This window comes from Strongylocentrotus purpuratus, unplaced genomic scaffold (genome assembly GCF_000002235.5).
Source record: "Strongylocentrotus purpuratus isolate Spur 01 unplaced genomic scaffold, Spur_5.0 spur5_scaffold_3, whole genome shotgun sequence".
Lineage (NCBI taxonomy): Eukaryota > Metazoa > Echinodermata > Echinoidea > Camarodonta > Strongylocentrotidae > Strongylocentrotus > Strongylocentrotus purpuratus.
Window position 1 is genome coordinate 10,800,462 of NW_022145609.1, and position 21,858 is coordinate 10,822,319.

The 21,858-nt window shown below is 37.9% G+C and overlaps 1 protein-coding gene across 3 annotated transcripts in view; it reads left to right on the top strand.

Moving 5' to 3' along the window:
• The window catches only part of LOC100891935 (histone-lysine N-methyltransferase, H3 lysine-79 specific), a 41,961-nt gene extending 26,126 nt beyond the window's left edge, over positions 1-15,835 (top strand). For 2 of the 3 annotated variants that reach the window (XM_030995950.1, XM_030995949.1), the window contains 10 exons: positions 785-850; positions 1,405-1,479; positions 4,301-4,457; positions 5,183-5,326; positions 6,290-6,381; positions 6,940-7,179; positions 7,873-8,025; positions 8,934-10,206; positions 10,665-12,392; positions 13,595-15,835. In XM_030995950.1, coding sequence (XP_030851810.1) covers positions 785-850; positions 1,405-1,479; positions 4,301-4,457; positions 5,183-5,326; positions 6,290-6,381; positions 6,940-7,179; positions 7,873-8,025; positions 8,934-10,206; positions 10,665-12,385 — 3,921 coding nt within the window. In that variant the 3' untranslated portion in view covers positions 12,386-12,392; positions 13,595-15,835. The remainder of the gene's footprint in view (positions 1-784; positions 851-1,404; positions 1,480-4,300; positions 4,458-5,182; positions 5,327-6,289; positions 6,382-6,939; positions 7,180-7,872; positions 8,026-8,933; positions 10,207-10,664; positions 12,393-13,594) is intronic. The other variant, XM_030995951.1, reaches the window with a different exon arrangement.
• Positions 15,836-21,858: the final 6,023 nt, after the last annotated feature.

The window sequence follows — 21,858 nt, forward strand, 5'->3', positions numbered from 1 at the left end:
TGAGGTCAAAGATCAAAGGGTCATATATATGTATATGAGAAATTGCTTGTAATCACGATATTCTGAGAACCTGTCAATGGATTACAATTGAACTTGAATCCGAAAAATTTCTTTGTTTTGGTTTGTAAAATTGCTCTATGACAGAGGCATCATTTTCGACTGCGCGCTGTCGAATTCCATCTAGTTTTTTATCCTTTTGTTTTTTATGGTTTTCTTAAAAATGCAACACCTGATCTCCATCAAATTTGCTTTACTAATTCCTAATGTCCAGGATTAGAAAACCTCTCCCTCTCAGTGTAGGCAGTCGACCAGGATGGCATCTAGGCACCATTTTGTAAAATCATATTATCAAGCGTATCTTCATACCAGCCATCAAAACTTAACCAAATTTAGTACACATAAACTTCAGAGCCCTGTGTCACAAGGAGACTATAAACTTGTGATTAATTTTAAGGACATACGTTTGATTTGGACGGAGCCCAGGTCTAGGCACATAAACTTCAGGGCTAGGGTCAATATTCAGCAATAGTAATATCCACGCGCACGTCGTCATGTGTGCGTTTGCTCGCACCAACACATTAAAATTGTCTTAATCACTTCTTGACCCATCTAGAGTATGTTTCAATTTTACGATTTGAATATTTTCCGTCCGTGCATGTCAATACCGAAATCAGATATGCCACATGTGGGGCTTCTTGCAGGCAGTTAGGGGATGTGTGTCACAGTGGGAGAGTTGACCTACAGTCAGAAATATTTAATTCTTTCTCCTTTGTTCCTTGGACAGGATTCAGATGTATCCTCTCAAGCTTCAAGAAGGAAAAGGCGCAGGAATAAAGACAGCTCGGAAACGGTAACTTTCACTCGTTCTAAACTTGTACCGGGCCAGATGTTATCATTAAAAATGCTATTACTCTTTTTAAAAAATCCCAAATACATATTGGTTGATGTTATTATTGATAATGATATTCATGATGACAAAGAAGAATAAATTACAAATCTTTTCCTTAAAAACTTTCTTAAACTGTATTAATAGAACACTGTTTGTGTTTGTAGTACGGTACTCAAACTTGAAGTCTGTAGAAATCAGCCTTTTGCATATGATTTTTTTAAATAAAATTAAAGGATATTATAATTTTATGATTTGCCATTTTATTTGATTTTCAGTGAATGTGACCCATGTATTTTAGACTGCATGAAGATAACTAACAAAGAAAATGTGAAAATTAAGATTATTTACGATTTGTTTTGACAACTTCACATTGACAGCAAGTTGGTATTGATGATATCTTCCCTTGTTTTTATACATTCACATTAAAGTAGATGTATGCATCTTGTTTCTTCAATTTTGACAGTTCATCCTCCACAAACCCCAGAGTACCTTTTTATTTCTTCCCCTTTAACTAGGAAACTCCAATGCCCCCACCGCCTAAACCAGCTAAACAAAAGACAATCAAAATCCCTAAGAAAGAAGAAAAAAAGGTCAGACAAATTTGATTCTGTGTGTTTCATTCTTTTTCGAGTTCCATTCTAATCATGGATTTTTCTCCTTTTTTTTCTTTTTTTGGCTAACCCAAAATTTCATGTATGTACTACTTTTTACTGGTCTGTGATTTGGGAAATCTAATTTCTAAACTTATGAAATTTTAAAAAGCACTTTGATGTTGTTTGATAAATTATTACATTTACTTTCTCCCGCTTTTCCTGGACTGGCTCATCTTTGAAAATAGTTTGATGGAGGTGTGAAAGGGAAGGGGAAGAGGAGGGGTAGGGAGATGGGAGGGGAAGTGGGGGGGGGGGGGGTTCAAGGCCTTTTGCCTGAAAACCTACTTTGGGAAGAAAAACAAACTTTTTGCTTTTTTGTTGTTGTATTTTTGTGTTGGAGAAAAACATGAAGTACTTTACAAAGTCACAATGTGTAGTTTGGGTCAGATTTTTAAATTCATTTTTCATCCGAGCATGATTATTTTTTAATTTTGATGAATAATCAATGGAGATATCCTCCTTTTCTCACTATTTTCTCACCATATTGCAACTAATCTCATTTGGTTTCTTGAATTTAGCGATTATTCCCTCACATCTTGTAATTTCATTTTATTCTTACACATTTTAATGTTTAACACAGCTTTACATTTAATGTTGTGCTTGAATAAGATACCACCTTAAAATAATGTGAATCAGATTAAAGATTAGAGAGCTAGTTTTTATATAATTTTGTCCTCCAGGAAGGATGGAGACCTTTTTAGTTTGGTTGTAAAAAATGTAATCCATGATTCATTAACTGCCTAGCATGACTGGCTGTGAATGATATACATAGAAGACACATTCATGCAATGCCTGATAGCAGCAATCTATTCACATTATACTTACATTGTTGCATGTGAATGTGTTAAGTGCTGGCCACATATAAACGATTTGATTACGATAAATTGCTGCTGTATGACCAGCCCTCTATTAAAAGATTTTCCTAGAAGCTAACAATGGATTATTCTTCTAAAGTTGTGACCATAAACCATTTGCAAGCTTCACTAATTGTCATAACTTTAAATACCTTCAACCTTAAAAAAATGACATGATTTAAAATATTTGGAACAACCCCCTCTTCAAAGTAAGTTTTGGAAATGGTTGACCTTACTCTATTTCTCTTTTGATGAATGATCTGATCCTTACATATTGGTACCCAATTCATTGTTGTGTGTTTGCAGTTTGTGAGGTGATTTTAACCCAAAGAGCATTGCAGGGATCCTTTTCATGGAAGAATTATTGCCAACCTAAAGTGGCATATATACTTCCAGATTCCTTGTGTTTATGTGCACATGTAGTATTAAGTAGGGCGCTTTCACAAAGACGACGGTAACGCGAGCGAAAAAACAACCTGCGCATGCACGAACCCCAATTTTCTCTGTCTGGTTGATTTTCACGACCGTACAAGGCCATGATAGCATTCGTTCCCTAAACACAACAGAAGACCTGTATCGCCGTAATTCTCCCGTCGTCTTTAATAATAATAATAATAATAATAATAATCTGTGTTTTTATATAGCGCTCAATACATCGATCCAACGATGTGCCTAAGCGCTTTACAGTTATATTATTACCCCGGTCATCGGATTCAGGCTTACCCGCACACAATGTGTGCACATTTTCCACTCCCTGTCTTTGCTTCCGTTGTGTTTGCGAAAGCGCTCTAATGTCAATCAAGAATGACTCTGCTAAAGTGTGACATCGTACTGACCAAGATGCCAAGGTTGCTGGTTCCAAACAATGTTGTGCTATATAAACAAAGGTGTTAGGATCACACCAACTCCAAACATTGAATTCACCCTGCTTCAATGATTTTATGGTGAACAGGCATTTGTTGTTTAGTAACCTGGATGATGAGCGAATATGATGTTAGCACTTCGGTACTCTATAACAATGGTTATCTATACCAGTGACCAATAAGACAACGGAAAAGACAAGATTTTGATCCTGTGGTCCGATTTAGACATTAATGGTCATACCATCTCATCCCTATAATCATTGTGTATATTCCGGTCATCAGCATACTCTGGTTATTTCATACTGTGTTTCAAAATTAAAGTTTAAGAAGGAATCCCTACCGTAAATAGATTGCTAAACAAATCTACATGTAAAAACATAATTTCTTCATTCTATAGATTCTTGAAATACAAAGCAAGAAGTTACTTGTGTCACTTTTATCTAGAGGAATTGACATTCTATTTAGGTATTGATCCATCACGAACCCTCTTGACCATCTTACACTAAGACAACCAATTGTGACATCTGATTCCTTTCAGCAACTGGCGTACAGGACATAACTTTGTCGAGGTGGCAATTTCAAACACCAACAACAAGCTATCACCTATGTTCAGAATCTCTTTGTAAAGCAGTTTGAGATCAATTTTGCTGAATTCAACCTCTTTTTATTTTTTTTCTCTTACAACATTTTGTGAGTCACCTTCTTTGTATTGACTATTTAAAAAAATATGTTTGACAACTTACTCAAATTTTGTTTTGCATGATCTCTTTCAAGTAGTTTGCACCATTCTGCTACTAAACAGGTTTTCAAGACCATACCTTGATACAGTCAAACCTGCTTTAGTGACCACCTTTCTACAAAGACCACCTGTCTACAAGGACCACCTCTTTTGTTTCCCTTGAAAATGGTTTCTCATTGAAACATGTAGTAAAGGAACCTGTCTACAAAGACCACTTATTGTGTTTCCCTTGGACGGTCGCTGTAGGCAGGTTTGACTGTATTTACTTCATTCTAACTGTCTCTGTCATTTTGATATTGTAGGACTCCTCATTGAGAGGCAGAGGCAGACCAAAGAAGGCGGACAATGTGATGAGTCGTAGGGCCCGGGATGAACTCAAGAAATCAGCTGCATTAGGGATGGATCTTCTGCATCAACACACAGTTTCGCTCAGTCAGTCACCCCCAGATAAGAGTAATGGTGAGTCCTTGGAGCAATTAAGGAGGCAGTCACACTCTGAAAGGGATCCAGTATCTTTGTCTCAGATTCTGAAACAAAATCATGGATTTAGCTCATGCTGCAATGATAATTATAACCTTGAGGTCAGTCAGGAACCCCATGACTTTTACAAGCCAATCGCCTGTCTGATTATCAAGATATTTATGATTGAGAAATTGAAACCAAATTTTGTGTTTTTCCTAATGGTTTTCATAACACTACAGTCCATTGGGGAAAACGAGTAGGGTAAAAACATGTTCAATCAATGTTTACTGAAGGAAAAAAAAAAAGTAGCTTTGACACGTATGGACATACTAAATATTTATCTCTAACTTTTCATCTTGAAATTCCCCCTTATATGTACAAAATTATTAACATTTACATTTTCTTTTTAACTGTTTATAATTGTTTGTAATTCAAAAACTATTCTCCTGTAGTATATTTGATGATGTATTTAAGATGTGTATTAAAGTCATACAAGTTACCTTTTTTAGAACTTGTAACACTACCAACTATCCACAATTCATTTTGTCTTCTAGCTAAGGAAACCATTTCAGTAATTTTGCTAGTAATCTTGATCTTCCACAGCACGGTACATATATCTGCACAACCTCAAAGTATGAAGATACATCAACAGCATGGTGGCCTGTACTTCAACAGAAGAAGAAGAAGACTATTTTATTACAAAATCTTTTGTTGTTTTGCAGGTATGTTGAATAACCTTGGGATGTCCTTTAACCTAGCAAGCATGGTGACCCCAGTCAAAGAGAAATCCAGGCCCAAATCTAGAGAGAGGAAACCGAGTCATCGTCAGAAGAAGGACCTAGAGGCGTCCATTCAGTGGCTTGTTGGTGAGTTGTATGTGATTGTGATTAAATGGATTCTACTTGAGTCGTACTTGGCGAATAGATATCAGAAGATCAAAATAGATGATGTGATCTCTGATGATTTCCCAGTGCCTTTTGGAGTTCCACAAGGTTCACGGCTGGGTCCATTGTTATTTACTCTGTACACTGCTAATCTCGTTTCATATGTTCAAATGAATTTTATTATTGATGGAAAGACCAAGCCGTTCATCATCCTTCAGAAGATATTTACCTGCTTTGCTTTGATCAGTAATGCTTAGGTTGCTTTCCTCGCCTCTCAGCACAGTCGCTTGTTTACCTCATGTGCAGTTTAGTACAAAAGAAGAAGCACCATTAACCTGGAAGATTGCTTTGTGCAACACAATGGCTTTGAAGAATTACCCATTTCTGGTCCTGATTAGCTCCATGAAAACTCTTTTAATATCAGTAATATCAGTACAGCATAATCTTGCACTGAAACAAATAATCGTGAAGCCTTTTGTATATCTATCCCGTGATAAATACAATGCGGCACAGGGAGATTATTTGTGTGGCATATCACTCAAGAGTTGATGAGCAATCGAGACCATTTCACCGCACAAAACAAACAAACAAACAAACAAACAAGCGACAATTAAATGAAGGCAGTATGTAATGAGATAAGTGTGGCCAATAAAGAGAGAGAGAGATAGAGAGAGGAAACCGAGTCATCGTCAGAAGGACTAAGAGCCATCCATTCAGTGGCTTTCGGGTGAGGCCTTCACCTTACTAATAGCCCATTCAGACATGAGGCAGTACACTGATTAAAACATAAAGAAGTTAATTGGACAGAAAAGAAGAAAAAAACCTACAGAAATGACAGAGAAACTGGCAGATATCCGTAATCATCCATTTCATATCATTTGCCTTGCTTATATATTTGTCTGTGATTGCTTAATCATCTTTTTGTCTTTTTACTTTTTTTGACAGATGACTATAAAATGCAATTGCTGCAATTTCTATCCTACATGAAGACTCCTCCATACACTGACCTAGTGAGGAAACAATTGGAAGAAGAAAAGGTAGGTTACAAGAACAGAGCTGCCAACCAGTATGATATTATCGTATTTCGTACAATTTTTAGAAGTAAATATGAAAATTTGAATGTGTAGTTAGTGTGTGTGTGTGCCATTTCAAATTGCCCATTCTCTCCTGTAAAGTAGCGTTTCACATCGGCAATTTGGGTCTGTTCATTGGTTCATCGAACACACCAGTCATGACAAAATCATGCATATCCAACCAATGGTCCATAAAAAAAAGAAATACAAGCTGCTCATCACATGGTTCATTGAATGGTGATTCATGACAAACTCTTGCATATTCAACAAAATGTAAGATAATTACCATATTTTTTTCTGATTTGTTTTCTTCCCAATTTTACACCTGTTTTTCCTATTTTTTCCCAATTTCTCCCCAATTTTCTTACTTAAAAAGGAAAGAATGTTGTTAGATACCATTTTTTCCCTGAATGCTATTTTTTTTTACTCAAGGGGGGGGGGGGGGGGTGTTGAGGAAAGTGCTCACTATCACCCTTGATTTTACTGATATAAAAACTTCCATGATTTTTCTTGCTTTTTCAGTTGTACAATGAACAGCTGAACCTGAAGCGTGGTCTCCTAGAGGATCAGATCTCCATGCTGTCCAAGGAGGGTGTACGACTGCTCAACCAGCAGCTAGACAAGCTAGGCATCCAGGCCAAGTCACCGTCAGAGCTGGTGGCCAAGTCTAGGGAGATCGTAGGCAAGCACCGGGAGCTGCAGGAGAGGTACCAGTCTCTCACGACCAACATGCAGCTCCTTGAAGCAGACAATAGGAAACTAGTGAGTGACACTGACTTGCGTTTCAGTAATTCAAGCGCTTCAGATTAATTCTGAATGTGACTAGAATGCAAAGTAGAAAGTCAAACAGATTATATTCACTGGGCTGCTCTGTTTTGAACTAAATGAACTAAAAACGTTTTCCTCTTCAAAATCTTCAAAATCCTTTTCAGGGGTTGTCTTATCTCTATAGCCAGGCAGCAACTAACTTGTAACATAAAATCATATAAAGCTGTTAATAAATATGTTAAGTTCTTCTTCCATTTTTGACAAATTTCTGCACACGTCATTTGTGATATTAAGAGGATGGCAGGGAAATGATGGTATATCAAGGAGACCACAGATATTCTAACATGCAGTTACGGGTAAGAAGTTTGTTAGACACAGTTCGAGGGTTCAGTGACTCAATGACGTAACTTCATATTTTGCCCAAATGAGTATTTGATATCAAAATGTTCAGAAAATGTGGGCTTTCCAGGAAACACAAAGACTTAACTCCACCCAACACCCCATTGAAGTCAATGGCTAGTGAAACATAGACTTAACTCCTTACGGCCCAAGTGCTCAGTGACACATAAACCACTTTTTCTCAAAATGGAGTAACGTCTTTGTGTCACTGACCCCTCGTATAGAATTTCATAATGCTTGGATTTTATCAGACTAATTAATATGTGTGCAACCCTGTTAACCCTACAGGTGGAGACTCGTAATCAAGAGGTTGTGACCCAGCTGCTGGGGCACAGTGGGAAGTGGGATAACAGTGACAGTGCTAGTAACGCCAAGGCAGCTTCTCTCATTACAGAGCAGATCATCCAGGAGTTCAGTAACCAACAAGAACTCAAGAGACAGGTAAGTTCTATGTGATTGTGATGGAAAAACCAAGCCATTCATCATTTTTCAGGAGATTATCACCTGCCTTGCTTTTGTGATTGTGATTAAATGGTTAGAGTCGTACTTGGCGAATAGATATCAAAAGATCAAAATACACGATGTGATTTCTGATGATTTCCAAGTGCCTTTTGAAGTTCCACAAGGTTCTCGGCTGGGTCCTTTGTTATTTACTCTGATGATTTCGCAGTGCCTTTTGGAGTTCCACAAGGTTCTCGGCTGGGTCCTTTGTTATTTTACTCTGTACACTGCTAATCTTATTTCAAACGTTCAAACAAATTTTATTATTGATGGAAAGACCAAGCCATTCATCATCATTCAGGAGATTATCACCTGCTCTGCTTTTTTTTAAAACACAAAAATACAAACAGAGATGCTATGTTAATGAAAAGGGGGTCTTGGTTTGGTTCTGAATGGAGATATCATTCAAAGATTTTAAGACATTAATCTCCGTACTGCATGTAGAGTATGTATTTTGGAAAGTTATTTTGCTAAGAACTCCTGAAGTAGTCCGTGAAAGTCAGCATTATGCTAATTAGAATATCATATTTGCTATCAGTCTTGGCAATATTCAACTTTATCACAGTTATGAGAAAATGGAAATATGTAGATGTGTTACTAACCTATTATGAATTACCAGATTATGCTCAGACAAACCTTGGTCTGAAACGCGTCAAAACGTGTCATATTACGCACATAAACCTAGGTTTGTCTACAAACCTTCTTTGTGAATTCGGGCCACTGAGTCGGGCCTTTACACAGTCCAAAAAGAGTGCAAAATTTGGAATGATTTATAGACCCTGACCAATAATCAGCATCACTCAGATTTTGTAATTTGATGCATTTTTCTATTGCTTTCTCCTCTGCAGGTCCAGAAGTTGGAGTTTGAAGTCACTACACTAGAAAAGATTGGCGAAACCACCAAGAAACCAGAAAAGGCAGCAAAGAAAAAGCGTCGCAACAAGGGCTCTGAGAAGAGTCGTAAGATCAAAGACATTGTAGGACCTCCTGTTTCACCTCCAGCAATAAAGGAGGATACTCTTAAGCATGAGAGACTATCTGGGAGCTACTCAAGCAGTCCAGTACACTCCAAGTCATGGCTTGGCGAGGGTACACCAGGGACCCATAAATCACCTAGAGCTTTCCAAGGTGGGCCAGGGGAAGGGGAACATTCCTACATGTCACCTGGCAAAGTGGCACTGCAGAGGAAACTCTCCAATTCAATGGAAAGCAGTCCAATGGCGCTGAGAGACGACAAAGGGAAGGAGTTTGCAAGTGATGTTGGACAATTGATGTTGAATGCCCACAAGCAGATGCAGCAGACGCAGAAAGGATATTCTGGCAAAGTTGAACCAGTACATTCCTCTGCGCTGCATGTTGTGACGAGTTCAGTCGCAGGAGGTCTCCAAGAAGGTCCGATGATGCACACCTCAATGGCATCCCTTGGATCCAGGGACGGAGTCCCCACTGCTACATCAAGTGCTGGAGTACACCATCTTTTGCAGTCCTGCATGATTAGTCCGCTAGAAATGAAGCACTCGGGTCTCTATCGCTTCATGCCTGCAGCCCAGGTCAGTAAGGTCCTCAACAGTTCTCTAGACACAAGTGAGCCTCCACTTAGTCCTCAGAATGTGACTCTTTACCCTCCTGCATCTGGACATCCACCAGACCCCAGGCAGGATCTGACTGCAAGTAGCAAGGTGGATACTCCTACCCTATCATCCCTTGCCATGAGTCATCCTACGCTTGGCAGGAATGTCACTGATGCCGACAGTGGACGTAGCTCTGATGCGTCCTCGTCCAAAGAAGAACTCACCAAGATATCCTCAGCCAGTGAGGCAGCAAACACCCCCACCTCAACATCCTCCAAGAAAACAGAATCAAACAAAGCTAAGAAGAGTCGCAAGCGTCCTGTCCCAACATCAGCTGCTGAGCAGAACATCCCTTCAAAGGTGGCTGTGACGGAGAAATGCAATCAGCCAAGCCAAGTGGGCGGAGCTATGACTGAAACACAGGACATTATTACCATGGTGACCAATGTTAATCAACCTTTAAAGATTAGTGCAATCCCATCCCCTGAGGGAGCTATAGCTGGGCAGACGGGTAGAGAGAGTGTACCGATATCACAGGCAGAGAATTCAGGTGAGAACAAATTTCTCTTTGGATATTGTCGCTTTTTCTGTCAATTACAGATCTAGGGATGAAGTTTTCATTCTAAATGAACTGTTAGAAATTAATTCTAGTTCAGTTAGGAATTTAGTTATGTCATTAACATGGTTGTTACATATTAATTTGATACTGATTATAATGAAAGGAGCGAATAAAATATAACTGGTTGCCAGTCATCAATTCCTTTATTAATACATTTTGGTTGTAATTATTTATAATTTATTGGAACTTTAGTGTTTTATCCTTTGGATAAGCTCTCATAGATACTTACCTGTCAAACATGAATAATTGCCCAGTAAAAAAATTTAATTAAACAAATTAAATGTGTTTTTCTAATCAGTATATGATTTTTAATGATGAATAATATGGGTTAGTTCCTATTTTCAAGTAATATTTTGTTTTCTCTCCCCCCCCCCCCTCTTCACATCCAGGGGAAAAATCAAATACAAATTCAGATCCTGAAACCTCCAATGTGAGAGAGTCCCCCAACACCAAAAAGCTACAGGCAAACATCAGTAGCAAGATAGATGCCCTTGCAGCATTCGCTTCATCTCAGTTGGATCGCAGCAAGCAGATCCGTCGTCAGAGTGCAGGCAACAGCCCAGGAGACATTCATGGTTCCTGGGACACCCACAATCCTAGTCAGATGCCTGCTGGTAGCCGATACATGCCTACCCTGCATGAGTCGCAGGCTGGTGTCAGACCAGCGGCAGCAGGGCCTCACGATCTACTTTCTGCACAGCTGAGCAACGCTGGACTGGCGTGTGCTACCTCAATACACGGCATGACTCCCGCAGCACCCAATCCCTGGCAGATGGCCTATATGAACAAAATCCAGGGTTCTGATGAAGCAGGAGCTAATAGTGGAAAAAGGGAACAGAAGGAGAAGAAATCGGAAGCCAAATCGGCCAATGAGCCAACAATGTTCGTGAGTGGACACTACACACCCAAAGGCAAGAAGCCTATCCCTGTGAAGCTATCTCCCAAACCTCTAGAACAAGACCCCTCTGGGGATGAGCTAGTTCCTCCAAAGACCCCTGGAAAGGATTTTGAAGAAGAAAACATTTTTAGTTCATCAAGCTTAAAACAAGGCAGCACTGTTAGTAATTCTAGTAGTAGTTCATCAACAAGCACTAAGACTGAGGTAATGACGGTTGTAGCCAAGCGTAATACAGTTCCACCACAGGAGGACACTAGTTATACAGATGTTCAGTTCCATAAGAAATTCTCTCGTAAGGGGAACAGATGGAACTGCAAACCCTCCTCCTCTCTGAATGTTCCTGGTCAGGAAGCACAAAGTAAGAAGCATAGTGCAGTTGGATCATCAACACAGAAGAAAGAGGGCGAAGGACAGAAAGGCAAGACACAATCCCCAGTGCCGACTGTTGTTCTGCAGAGACCTCCTGTTCATGATCCACCCAAGCTAGCCATTAAGCAACAACATTCCAGTCATTACCATTCTAAAGGCTCCTCATCTACAACCTCCAGCTCTGCAGTGTCCAGTCAGCAGGGAACTAAGTACAGCAGCAGTAGTAACCATGGCAAGCATGACCCTAACCTTGGGCCATTCATAGAGCTTAGGTCTGCAGGCTTAAAGCAGGTTCCTAACCCACCACCAGGTGGTGCACCCATTACTACGCAACAGACCCTTCTAACAACGTCTGCCGGCACCCAACGCTTCACCGGTGGCACCTACTACACCAGTGCCCTGGCATCTTCTGGCATCCACCCCCAAGCAGACCTACTAGACCGCTCCCAGAATCGAGGCAGTGGTGGTAGCCAATCCCACTCCAGCCTGCAGTCGTCGACCGAGAGCTACCGATCTCCCTTCTCCACCCCTCCTCCGCCCCCCAGCTCCCGAGGAACGCCCTCCTCCAGCGACTCGACCCACTCTGACAGCCATGGCTCAATGCGTGCCACGCCCCCGTCCCATGGGGCTCGGTCTCTCCCCCCTACCATGTCGCCCCTACCCAGCTCAGTGCCCCTTCCTGGAGGGTATGCAATGAACGGTGTGATGCCCCAGTATGCAGTGAACCAGCAGACGGGCGATCTAGGCATGCCCACCTATCTCCCAAACACTGGGAATTACATGCCGGTGACCCATTCAGGCCACGGACCAAGCTACCTCATGCAGTATGGAACACCAAGATAAATTTATGGTAAGACTTTTAGGGCTGGGACTACAAACTAGGTGCCTGGGTCCCAGGTTAAACAATTAGAAACCTGTTTCCTGAAATTGGATGGCAATGAAAAATTTGCCCCTTTAGGCCTTAAAGGTACTATGTCCCATTTGCAGGCCAAAAAAACGAAAAAGTTAAATTCCAACTGCATTTGAAAGATAATACTAATTTAGAACTTCCCTAAAAAAGGTGGGGCTTCAAGTGGGAAAATAACGACTATTAGTTGTCAAATTGACTTTAGGGCTATAGAGCCCAAAAGTAATAGTCTTGATTTTCAGACAATTGTACCGAATGGTCATACGTTTTATGCTGCGCAAAGATTCAATCAATTTAATCTTGGCCATCACAAGAAGTGGGTTATTGATGTAGACAAATGCTCATGTACCCTTTACAACTGTTTTCATGTGTGTTATTACCAAAGAAGAAAAAAAAGTCAGTCAGTCACTCAATAGTGTCTGACAGTGAAGTCTAGCAACTAAACAGGTTTCCTTGCATAATTTGAATATGAGGACACTGCCAACGTTTAAATTTCACAGATAGGACATACATGACATATTCATAATTCCTGCAAAGTCCTACAGAATTTGAGGTTGGCTGCAAAAGGGACATAGTACCTTTAAAAGTGGTCTGTTTTATCAATCAAATACATTAACACATGTATATTTCAGCTCAGAACGGTATATTCTCCAATTTGAAAAAAGAATTCAGTAGTCCTAGAAATGCAACATAAATTGTAATATTCAAGGAGTTACTGGGTCTATTTTTATTGAAAGGGGCCTGCTGCACATATCTAATCACTGTGCTCGTATCCACTGTTATACTGCTCTTTACCTCAGAGAGCAGTAGAGTGGATTCTGGCTTCCTGATCAACAAAAACAGTACATGTGCACAAACTTCGCAGCAGGAGATAATATATGTATAATATATTATACTATAACTTCTGGAAATTCTGAACCACACTGATCACGTTTTTTGATCTTTTTTGGATTGTATTGAAACAGGGACAGAATCAATGATGAATCTGTATTAAACATGAAATATAATCTAGCAGTTCTTATTTTTGGGATAATGTAAATTATATTGTTATTACATGTAAAAATATAGGGTCCTGTACACCTAATTAAATTTCCATATTTATGCTGATATTAATTTCATTTGATTCTCCACTTCTGATTTTGCAGGGCTCACCCCTCGAATTGAAATGGAATCATCAGTACTATTGACAGCAATTCTCAACCTTGCCACTTGTGTGACATATAAGCACTCTGCGAGTGATTGATTCTACCACTGCGTCGGTAGGGGAGACAGAGTGCAAATAACTGAGAGGGAAGTAACCTAGTTGAAATAGGACTTGTATGTTATGATACAAGTAGTGTAGTGTACATACAAAAAAAAGTTTCTTTACTGCCATTATACTACATGACTCTCAACCAGTCTTCAAATCGCCTAAAGGTGAGAAATAGAGAGAAACTTTAGCTTTTCTTATGTTTACATGTCTCATATTTTGGGACAAATTGTCTTAATTCAGTCGATACCTAATGCCAGTGGAACAGGCAATGAATTTTTCATTTCTGATCAGTTTTGTATCGTCTCCTCAGTTCTGAAAATTTTATATTTCTTTAGCATTTACGTAGTTGTCAAAGATGCATCGAAATATGACAAATATATTGCAATCAAAGCATTATCAATGTTTATTATTGATGCTTTGAAGTAAGAAAACGTGGGTGTAGTATGGAAATGTGTATGCTGTGAATCCGCATAAGGTGATAGAAATATGATACGGTGAAGTTTGTTAGTCAAACGCAAGCTTTGTTTGAAGCTTCAGATAGCCAAGCAAGGGTCCCTGTGTGTAATTAATTTTCAGTGATAGGATACTAGTTGTCAAGACATGCCATATTGGCAGAAGAAAAATGTGAACAAAAAAATCAATGCAGGGTAACATTTATGAGTTCAATATGTCTAATCTAGAAACATAGCAAGGATGCTATGTAGTGACCTCACGTGATAACAATCTATCTTCATTAGTGCATGTGATACATTGTGCCTAATGAAGCTAATTCATAGTTTATAGATTTACCAGTCGACCAATCCGCTGTCGTCGTTCATAAAAGTGCAGACACATGTTACATTTGTTTTGTTGGGTACTCTGCTGGTAAAACTAATCCATAATCTTTTGCATTTGATGTTACAGTATCTGCATATCAGCAACTGTGTACCTGTGAAGTAGCAATGGTTACCCTCATTTTTGTATGTACTTTCTTTAATTCTTATAAAAATTGTATTTCTTTATTTCTTATGCATATTGATTTGATCCTCTGTGGCTGCAGGTAATTTATTTTTGGCTGCTTGAGAGCTATTGTCGTCTTCCATGATGCGTATTGTATGTTCCTGACAATTATTTGTGATACATGTAGCTGCTTTGAATTTGTGTGCATTAACAACTTTTAGGTGTATTTGGGGCGTACTTTCTATGAAGGATTGGTTGGGCAGGTATGTGGTAGGGAATGTCATTAAGTCATCCATTTTTAATTTGTTTATCATTATCTATGAAAGCTGGTGTGTGCCAATCCTGTTTCAAATCAAATGCATAACATAGGTATGACAAAATTCCCTCAAACACTAGTATTACAATTATTGTAGAAAAAAGACAGTAGACCCTTATTAAATCCTATATTCACAGTGAAAATCAGCTAGCCTACAACCATTAAACAGTTTTTTGTTAGATGGACTAAGAAAGGATTTGAAATATCCATTTTTGTTTGAAATCGAATTCAAAGTAAGTACAATGTCAAGTTATATGGTGTGGAATATATTCAGGTTTTCTTTTTGGTAATATTTGTGTAATACTGCTTCCTATTAGTGTCTATTTGTTACAGACCTCTTCATTTTTTTGTTTAAATCTAAGAACAACCTCGAAGATTATATATTGTACAACTTCAGGAATGAATCAATGACCAAATAAAAACCGGAATAGGCTGGAATTTACACCTTTGTCTCATCCGCACCATGGTTTTGGTCAAGTAGAAAGTTTGATAGATTTCAAAACTCAAGTTCATTTCCTTTCTCACGACACTGATGTCTAAATTTGATACTTCATGATGATGTCCTTGATAATTTGTAATTATCAATCATTTTGTAGATAAACTATGCCAACGTGTCATGGAAATTTTGCTCTTTGTCTCGTTAGTTGAATATATCAATGTTTTAAAATCTCAGAAAGGGAGGTTTTCTCTCAGGTAACTATTCACATGGAGATGCTGCAAACTAGCACTTAGAAAGTAGCAGAAATGTAATTATTAAAAGCCTCAAGTACGTTTAGATACTGTATTAGAATGCCTGTAGGTTTGTATAAATGCTGTTCACTGCCAATATGCCAGCAATATAGAAATTTTGATGGAAAAAAAAAATACATAATGGAGTATCGGATGTATGATAAAAAAATCCTTGCTTTATTCCAGGTAATGTTTGAAAGCCCTTATGTTATCTGTATATTGGAATACATTTTTGTTGTGGTTTACGAGTATGATAGCGAATATCTTGGGAAATGTCATGGGGCGGTCATACCCAGTCTATTTCAAAACAGGGACCAACTTTCGGTGACATAACTTCATCCTTAATTCTTACCTCTTACTTTAGTCTTTTTATTACAAGTCTGGAATAGGTGTTGGCAATTTCCTGAATACTGGCCATAGTAATATATCATCCAATGAGGGTCAAAAGGACTTGAATTCTCTGTTTTAAAGTGACTCGGTAACATTGCCTCATATTCTAAAACAAAATCCTGGATTTAGCTCATGCTGCAATCACTATTATAAACCTTTAGGTCAGTCAGGAATCCCATGAGATGATGTCATCGAGCCGACTTTCAAAGCTTTAGATTTTGAGCTTTCAGAGAGCTGTTACTCTTCTGACAGACACTAAAATAGCATATAATTAATATAATTGTTATCTTTAGCTTACAAGCTTTCCATTGATATATAAATCATCTACTTCATTTTTAACTTCAGACAGGGTCTATAATGCTCTCCTGGCTCGTAAATGACAATATTTTAGGAGTCTTGAAATCAAAATGCTGCTCTATAACGTTGGTACATCTAACCCTTGAACAATGATAAAATGCAGTAATATTGGAAAAGATGTGATATACCTCTCAAAGAACCGATTCTAGTAACCTGTACTTCAATAGACTATTTTTCGCTATGTAATCAAATTCAATGCATACATCTTTGTTGAATGCCATGTTACAAACTATTTCATTCACCTGTTACAAATATTTGTATTTCAATAGATGGAATTTTAAATGCATGCACTCACTGTTGCTAGGTAGGACAAACATTGTGGCTTGTCCATCCTAACAGCGCGGAATGTATGCAATTTGTATTCTGACTATTTGACAAAAAATATTTGTATAAGTGGGAATGAAATTATTTGTAGCAAGGCACTTAACAATGAGTGAATTTAATTTGATTACAGTAAGAAATGGCCTATTGATTTTGATTTATTAGTCGCCTGCCGAGAGCCACAGAAGTTTAACTTTGTAAAATAACATACTGTCAATAATTTGATGCCCTTCTAGCTCTCTGCAGTTGTTACAGTGTCTCTACATTTTATTTTCTAAAGAAATCACATTATTTAGATTGATTGATATCACCTGTTTTCATTGAAAGCAATTTTGCTGAAAGTTTTAACCTCTTCCCAATTAGGTTCTTTGGACCAGGGTTTTTGTCTTAAAATTTGCTTTATTCGTGATGGTGCTAAATAGTAATTTTTTCAAATTTGTATTTCAGTGAGGTAATTGTTGTTAGTTTATTTGTTTTTGTAATTTTGCAAGCTGTACCCATATTGAATGTTAAATCAATATTTGGGCTAAATTGTATATTTGAAGAAAAGAAAAGCAGGAAATAATTTGTTTTGAGTGTAAATAGAGTGCTTGGCACCTGCATTTTTTTCTTCTTCCAGATGCTCTTGCACATTTTTCTTTTCTTATTTTAGGTATTAGATTTGATGAATTAGATTCCCCCCCCCAAGTTTGACTGATTATCCTATAATAGAAAGGTTATAAGAGTAACGTGTGAAAAACCACTAGAATTCAATTCATAGGCATTTTTGTAACTCATCTTATCAAATGGCAACACTTTGCTTTATATATTTTGTTGGTTATCTTCAAATGAGCAATTTTTCAGATGTATAACAATTTATATATCCAGGTCAAAGTTTTAACTGCCCATATTCTACCCCCTCCCCCATCCCTCTGCTCAAAGCCACCAATTGTGATATTTAAAGCCACTATTGTGATATTTAAAGCCACCATTGTGATATTTAAAGCCACTATTGTAATATTTAAAGCCACCATTGTGATATTTAAAGCCATACTGTACTAAAAGCACTACCGGGGAATCCCCTTTTAGCGCCATCTCGGGTCGGCTTTCGCAGTATGGTTCTATATCTTGCTGCTCCCCTAGCTGTGCCGTTGGTTCTCGTATCGAGTCCTCCGTCTGCGAAGTGGGAATTATGTATTGGATTACGCACTGTTGGCAAGTTGACCATGAGATGGCGCTGTGCAATAAACTACACTAGGGCAGAAAGTTCATCAGTTCAGTATCGCTTCAATTGTATACCTACCGGTATATACCAAACGATCTACATTGTAGTTATACAATATAGACCTTGTGTGTGTGAATCTATCAGTGCTGCAATTGATTGGCATATCATAATCAAACCAGATTTCTTCTCAGTTGTATACATTATTCTCTCTACAGTTGTGATTTCTGTAATTTAACTTGTGATTTTATCTCTCTTATTGAGTCAAATGTTAGATAAATGTAGGCAAACATTAATGTGCCGTTTTACTCTTAACTAGAATAAGGATAGCACAAGCTCATAGGGTTATGCTGCAGATAAACTTCAGTAGTACATGTAGGCCTACATGTATGTTCCTGATCGACAGTTACTAATTGAACTCCCATTTTATTTCTTTGTTAGCCTATGACGTTGCGTATTCTTGTGAGAGGTGAATTTTTATCTTTCATCTTTCTCCAAAATGAACAATTTTCTTTTGTCTGTATCATATATGTACAGTACATGTTTATACATGTGCAGGATGCATGTTTGATTTGTGAATCCAATCATAACACCCTTATCAGTATTATGTGATATCAAGACTGAATCAAGTTGAATCTGATGTAAATAATGCAATAGTAACAATAGGAAGAAATTCCTTGAATGCTTGAGCGCCTTTTCATGGCAGCTCGGCTAAAGCTGCAGTAATAATATGATTGCAAGGCCTTAGGGAGAACAGTATCAATACTGGTGAGGCTACCCTGGGTAAACAAGACATATTATTAGAAGTAAAAGTAACCATTGATTTGTAACGAAGAGTCCCTACGTTTTGTTTGAGGTTTCGCCAATGTTTTGTTAAAATATAATGTTGTTAAATAAACTTGAAATACTCTTGGTGCTTACTACAAAGATACTACAAAGATGAAGAAAAGATGAGTTGAAATATCATTTGAACCCCTTCCAACCTCTGAATAACATTTCCCAATAAATATTTTTTGAAAGATTTGTCGTAGCCGTAAGAATAGTCCATATTGCTGCCCCATAAGCACAAATCTGTTACATGGACACGACATGCATACATTATAGGTCTACATGGCACATATCGTCGCTGTTTTCACAAAGTGACGGTAGTGAAAAAAAATTGCATTCACTTTGCGTGACGGTTTTCCTCACTACCGTCACTTCGTGAAAACAAGGACGATATGAGTGTATATCATATTCACTATTGTATAGTACATAATATTGCATCATGGTTACTGCAATAGTTACCATTCTATCGATATGACGTACTGCATACTCGTAACTTTTTTGTCAGTTTAAAATATAAGTGTCGTGTATCTTTTTTTTTTACCACTTAATCTTATATGCTGCATTTTTGGACTGATATAAGGGCCCTTTTTCACACCAACTCTTGAAACTATTTGCATCTCTAGTTCCCATTTGTACAACTGACACTATTCTGATCTTCATTTTATATTTTGGAATACATCTTCCCAATGGTGTTGAATTCAGACATTTCAATCCACTTTGGTGAGAGCATGTTTATATGGATGAAAATAATTATACATGTGTATGATTTTACATGAGGAATATGTTTTTTAGAGTCTTGTACTGAAATGACTTCCTGCAGTCATTCCTGAATCATACACAGGTCACGTTTGGTCAAAAGCACTTTCGGCTATTTGCAAGCCTTCACACGTTATCACCAATCTGAATGGACTTTCATACCTCATTTGCAAGAAACTGAAACTATTTTTGAAGTTGAAAAAAACATGTCCGGAATCAATACCAAATGCATGATAATTGATGATATTTGTTTATTGAAAGTTCTTGTCTGACATTTCTGAGCAAAATTTAAGCCACTATTAAGCCTCATCGAGCTGGTTGATGCATTTACCAGCTCCATGTTCTAAAGATGTGGTTCTACCTCGGGTGTGATTCAGTTATGATTGTCAACACTTGTGCAGTTTGCTTTTCCGGACGCGCCTTTTTGCGCCACTACATTTCGCTAACGTCAGTCGTACTTCCGATCTGACTCTACACCGACTCCAAATTGACAGATTCTTGTCAATAAGGGTGAATGTAATATATTGTTTGATCTGTTGCCTCTCTGGTATGTAATGATTTTCAACTCATTCAGACTCATCCAAAGCCCCGCCTCGAGGGCTTGCAAAAGGCTGAAACTACCTTAGACTTTGTGTCTGCCATTATTTGGAGGAATAGGGGGGGGGGGGGGGGGCGGTGAAATGGGAATTCAGTAACGCTAAACAAAGCACAATTTCTGTGCTGCTGAAGTTATCAACCTTTCAATGACATGATCCATGAAGAGTCGTCTTTTGTTATGATATTTCATGGAGCCTGGTAATAGCAGACACAAGTGGTGCAGTGTGACTCACTCATCCATTTAAATCTCTTCAACACAACCTCATTGCTTGTTATGTATTTTCTTCCTTTAACTATTGTTTGAATTTCAATGTAGACGGTGAATGGTAAATTTAACATCTGCAAAATTATTACTTCAAAGTATTAATCATCAATATTCTACCTTGTCTAATATTTCAAATACTGCCATAATGAATGAATATATTTTGTAAAGTTGAATATTTTGATGTGCACATACTATAGACAATTTTTTGGGAAAAATTAAATGTCATTGAATGTTTATATTGAAGTTGTGATAAAATATCAATCTAAACCTTGATTTAAACTCCGTTATATCTTATGTGAGTAAATGTAGGCAAGTCTCTATATTATCTCATGTAGCATACTGTACCTGTTTAGTGTCATGTTGTAGTCTAGTCGTCATAGTCGGATTTAACCATAACATTTGGCTTGATTTGTGATATGTGTATCATCCGTTGAGAGGCAGAAGGCTGTTAGTTCCAATACTTTTACACAGACTTGAACGCCCTTCTGGCTCCAAACAAACAGAAAATATGTCCGCCTTGCTTTATGTCAGTGAAGGAAAATAAAACATGACCTTTGCATGTCACCTTATCTGTTAACTCGATCATAACTTCTTTTGAAAATCAACCTAAGCCAATTTCAATAGCCGTGTGTGTCGCCCATTGAAATATGCGAACATGACAATGATGTTTATCACGTTATCTGAACACGGTTTCTATGGGATATACAATAGGGTATTGAATTTGCCCTTGAATTGATTTTTGTAGAGTAGTCTTTGATTGTGTTGTAGACGAGAAGTTGAGAACCAAATGAGCTCCAACTCTGAATGATACAAGTTAATGACCTTTTAGCTCTCGTGCTAGGTGATTTCATAATCTTAATTCAAATTGTAGACCCTCTAGACTGTTTAGAATTTGAGACTAGATTTGATATAGCTTTGTTTAGATCATGTTAGTGATGGAAATGTATAAGTGTGGTATAGGCGAGTCAATGTTGACCGTAGACCAAGAAAGTCTAAATATTGTCAACAAAAATATGCTGAAATGGATTGAAAGTACAGTATGTTCTAGAATGTATATTATTAACAAAGGCTGTGAGGAGAAAATGAAAAGTATAGTAGATAACTTAAACTTAGTATTATGATTGTAGTGTTGGGGTTTGTTACTGTTGGTACATGGTATGCTACATTGTGTAAATTGTAATGGGCATTAAGATAGTTTTAATTTTAACTTACTGGTAGTAGCAACATGATAATATCTCGATGGTAACTTCAAAATTAACCAGGCAATGGTATTCAACAAATATTGGTTTTGTAATTAGATCTCTAAGAAAATATTTCAATACAAAGATATTTTTCTTATCGTGTCGTGGTATTAAGTTTCAGAGTATGTATTTTGACATAAACTAGGGTAATTGGGGGAAATGGTGTAGCAATTGGCATGATTGATCTTGGCTTTGTACAGAACATCAGAAAAATGAC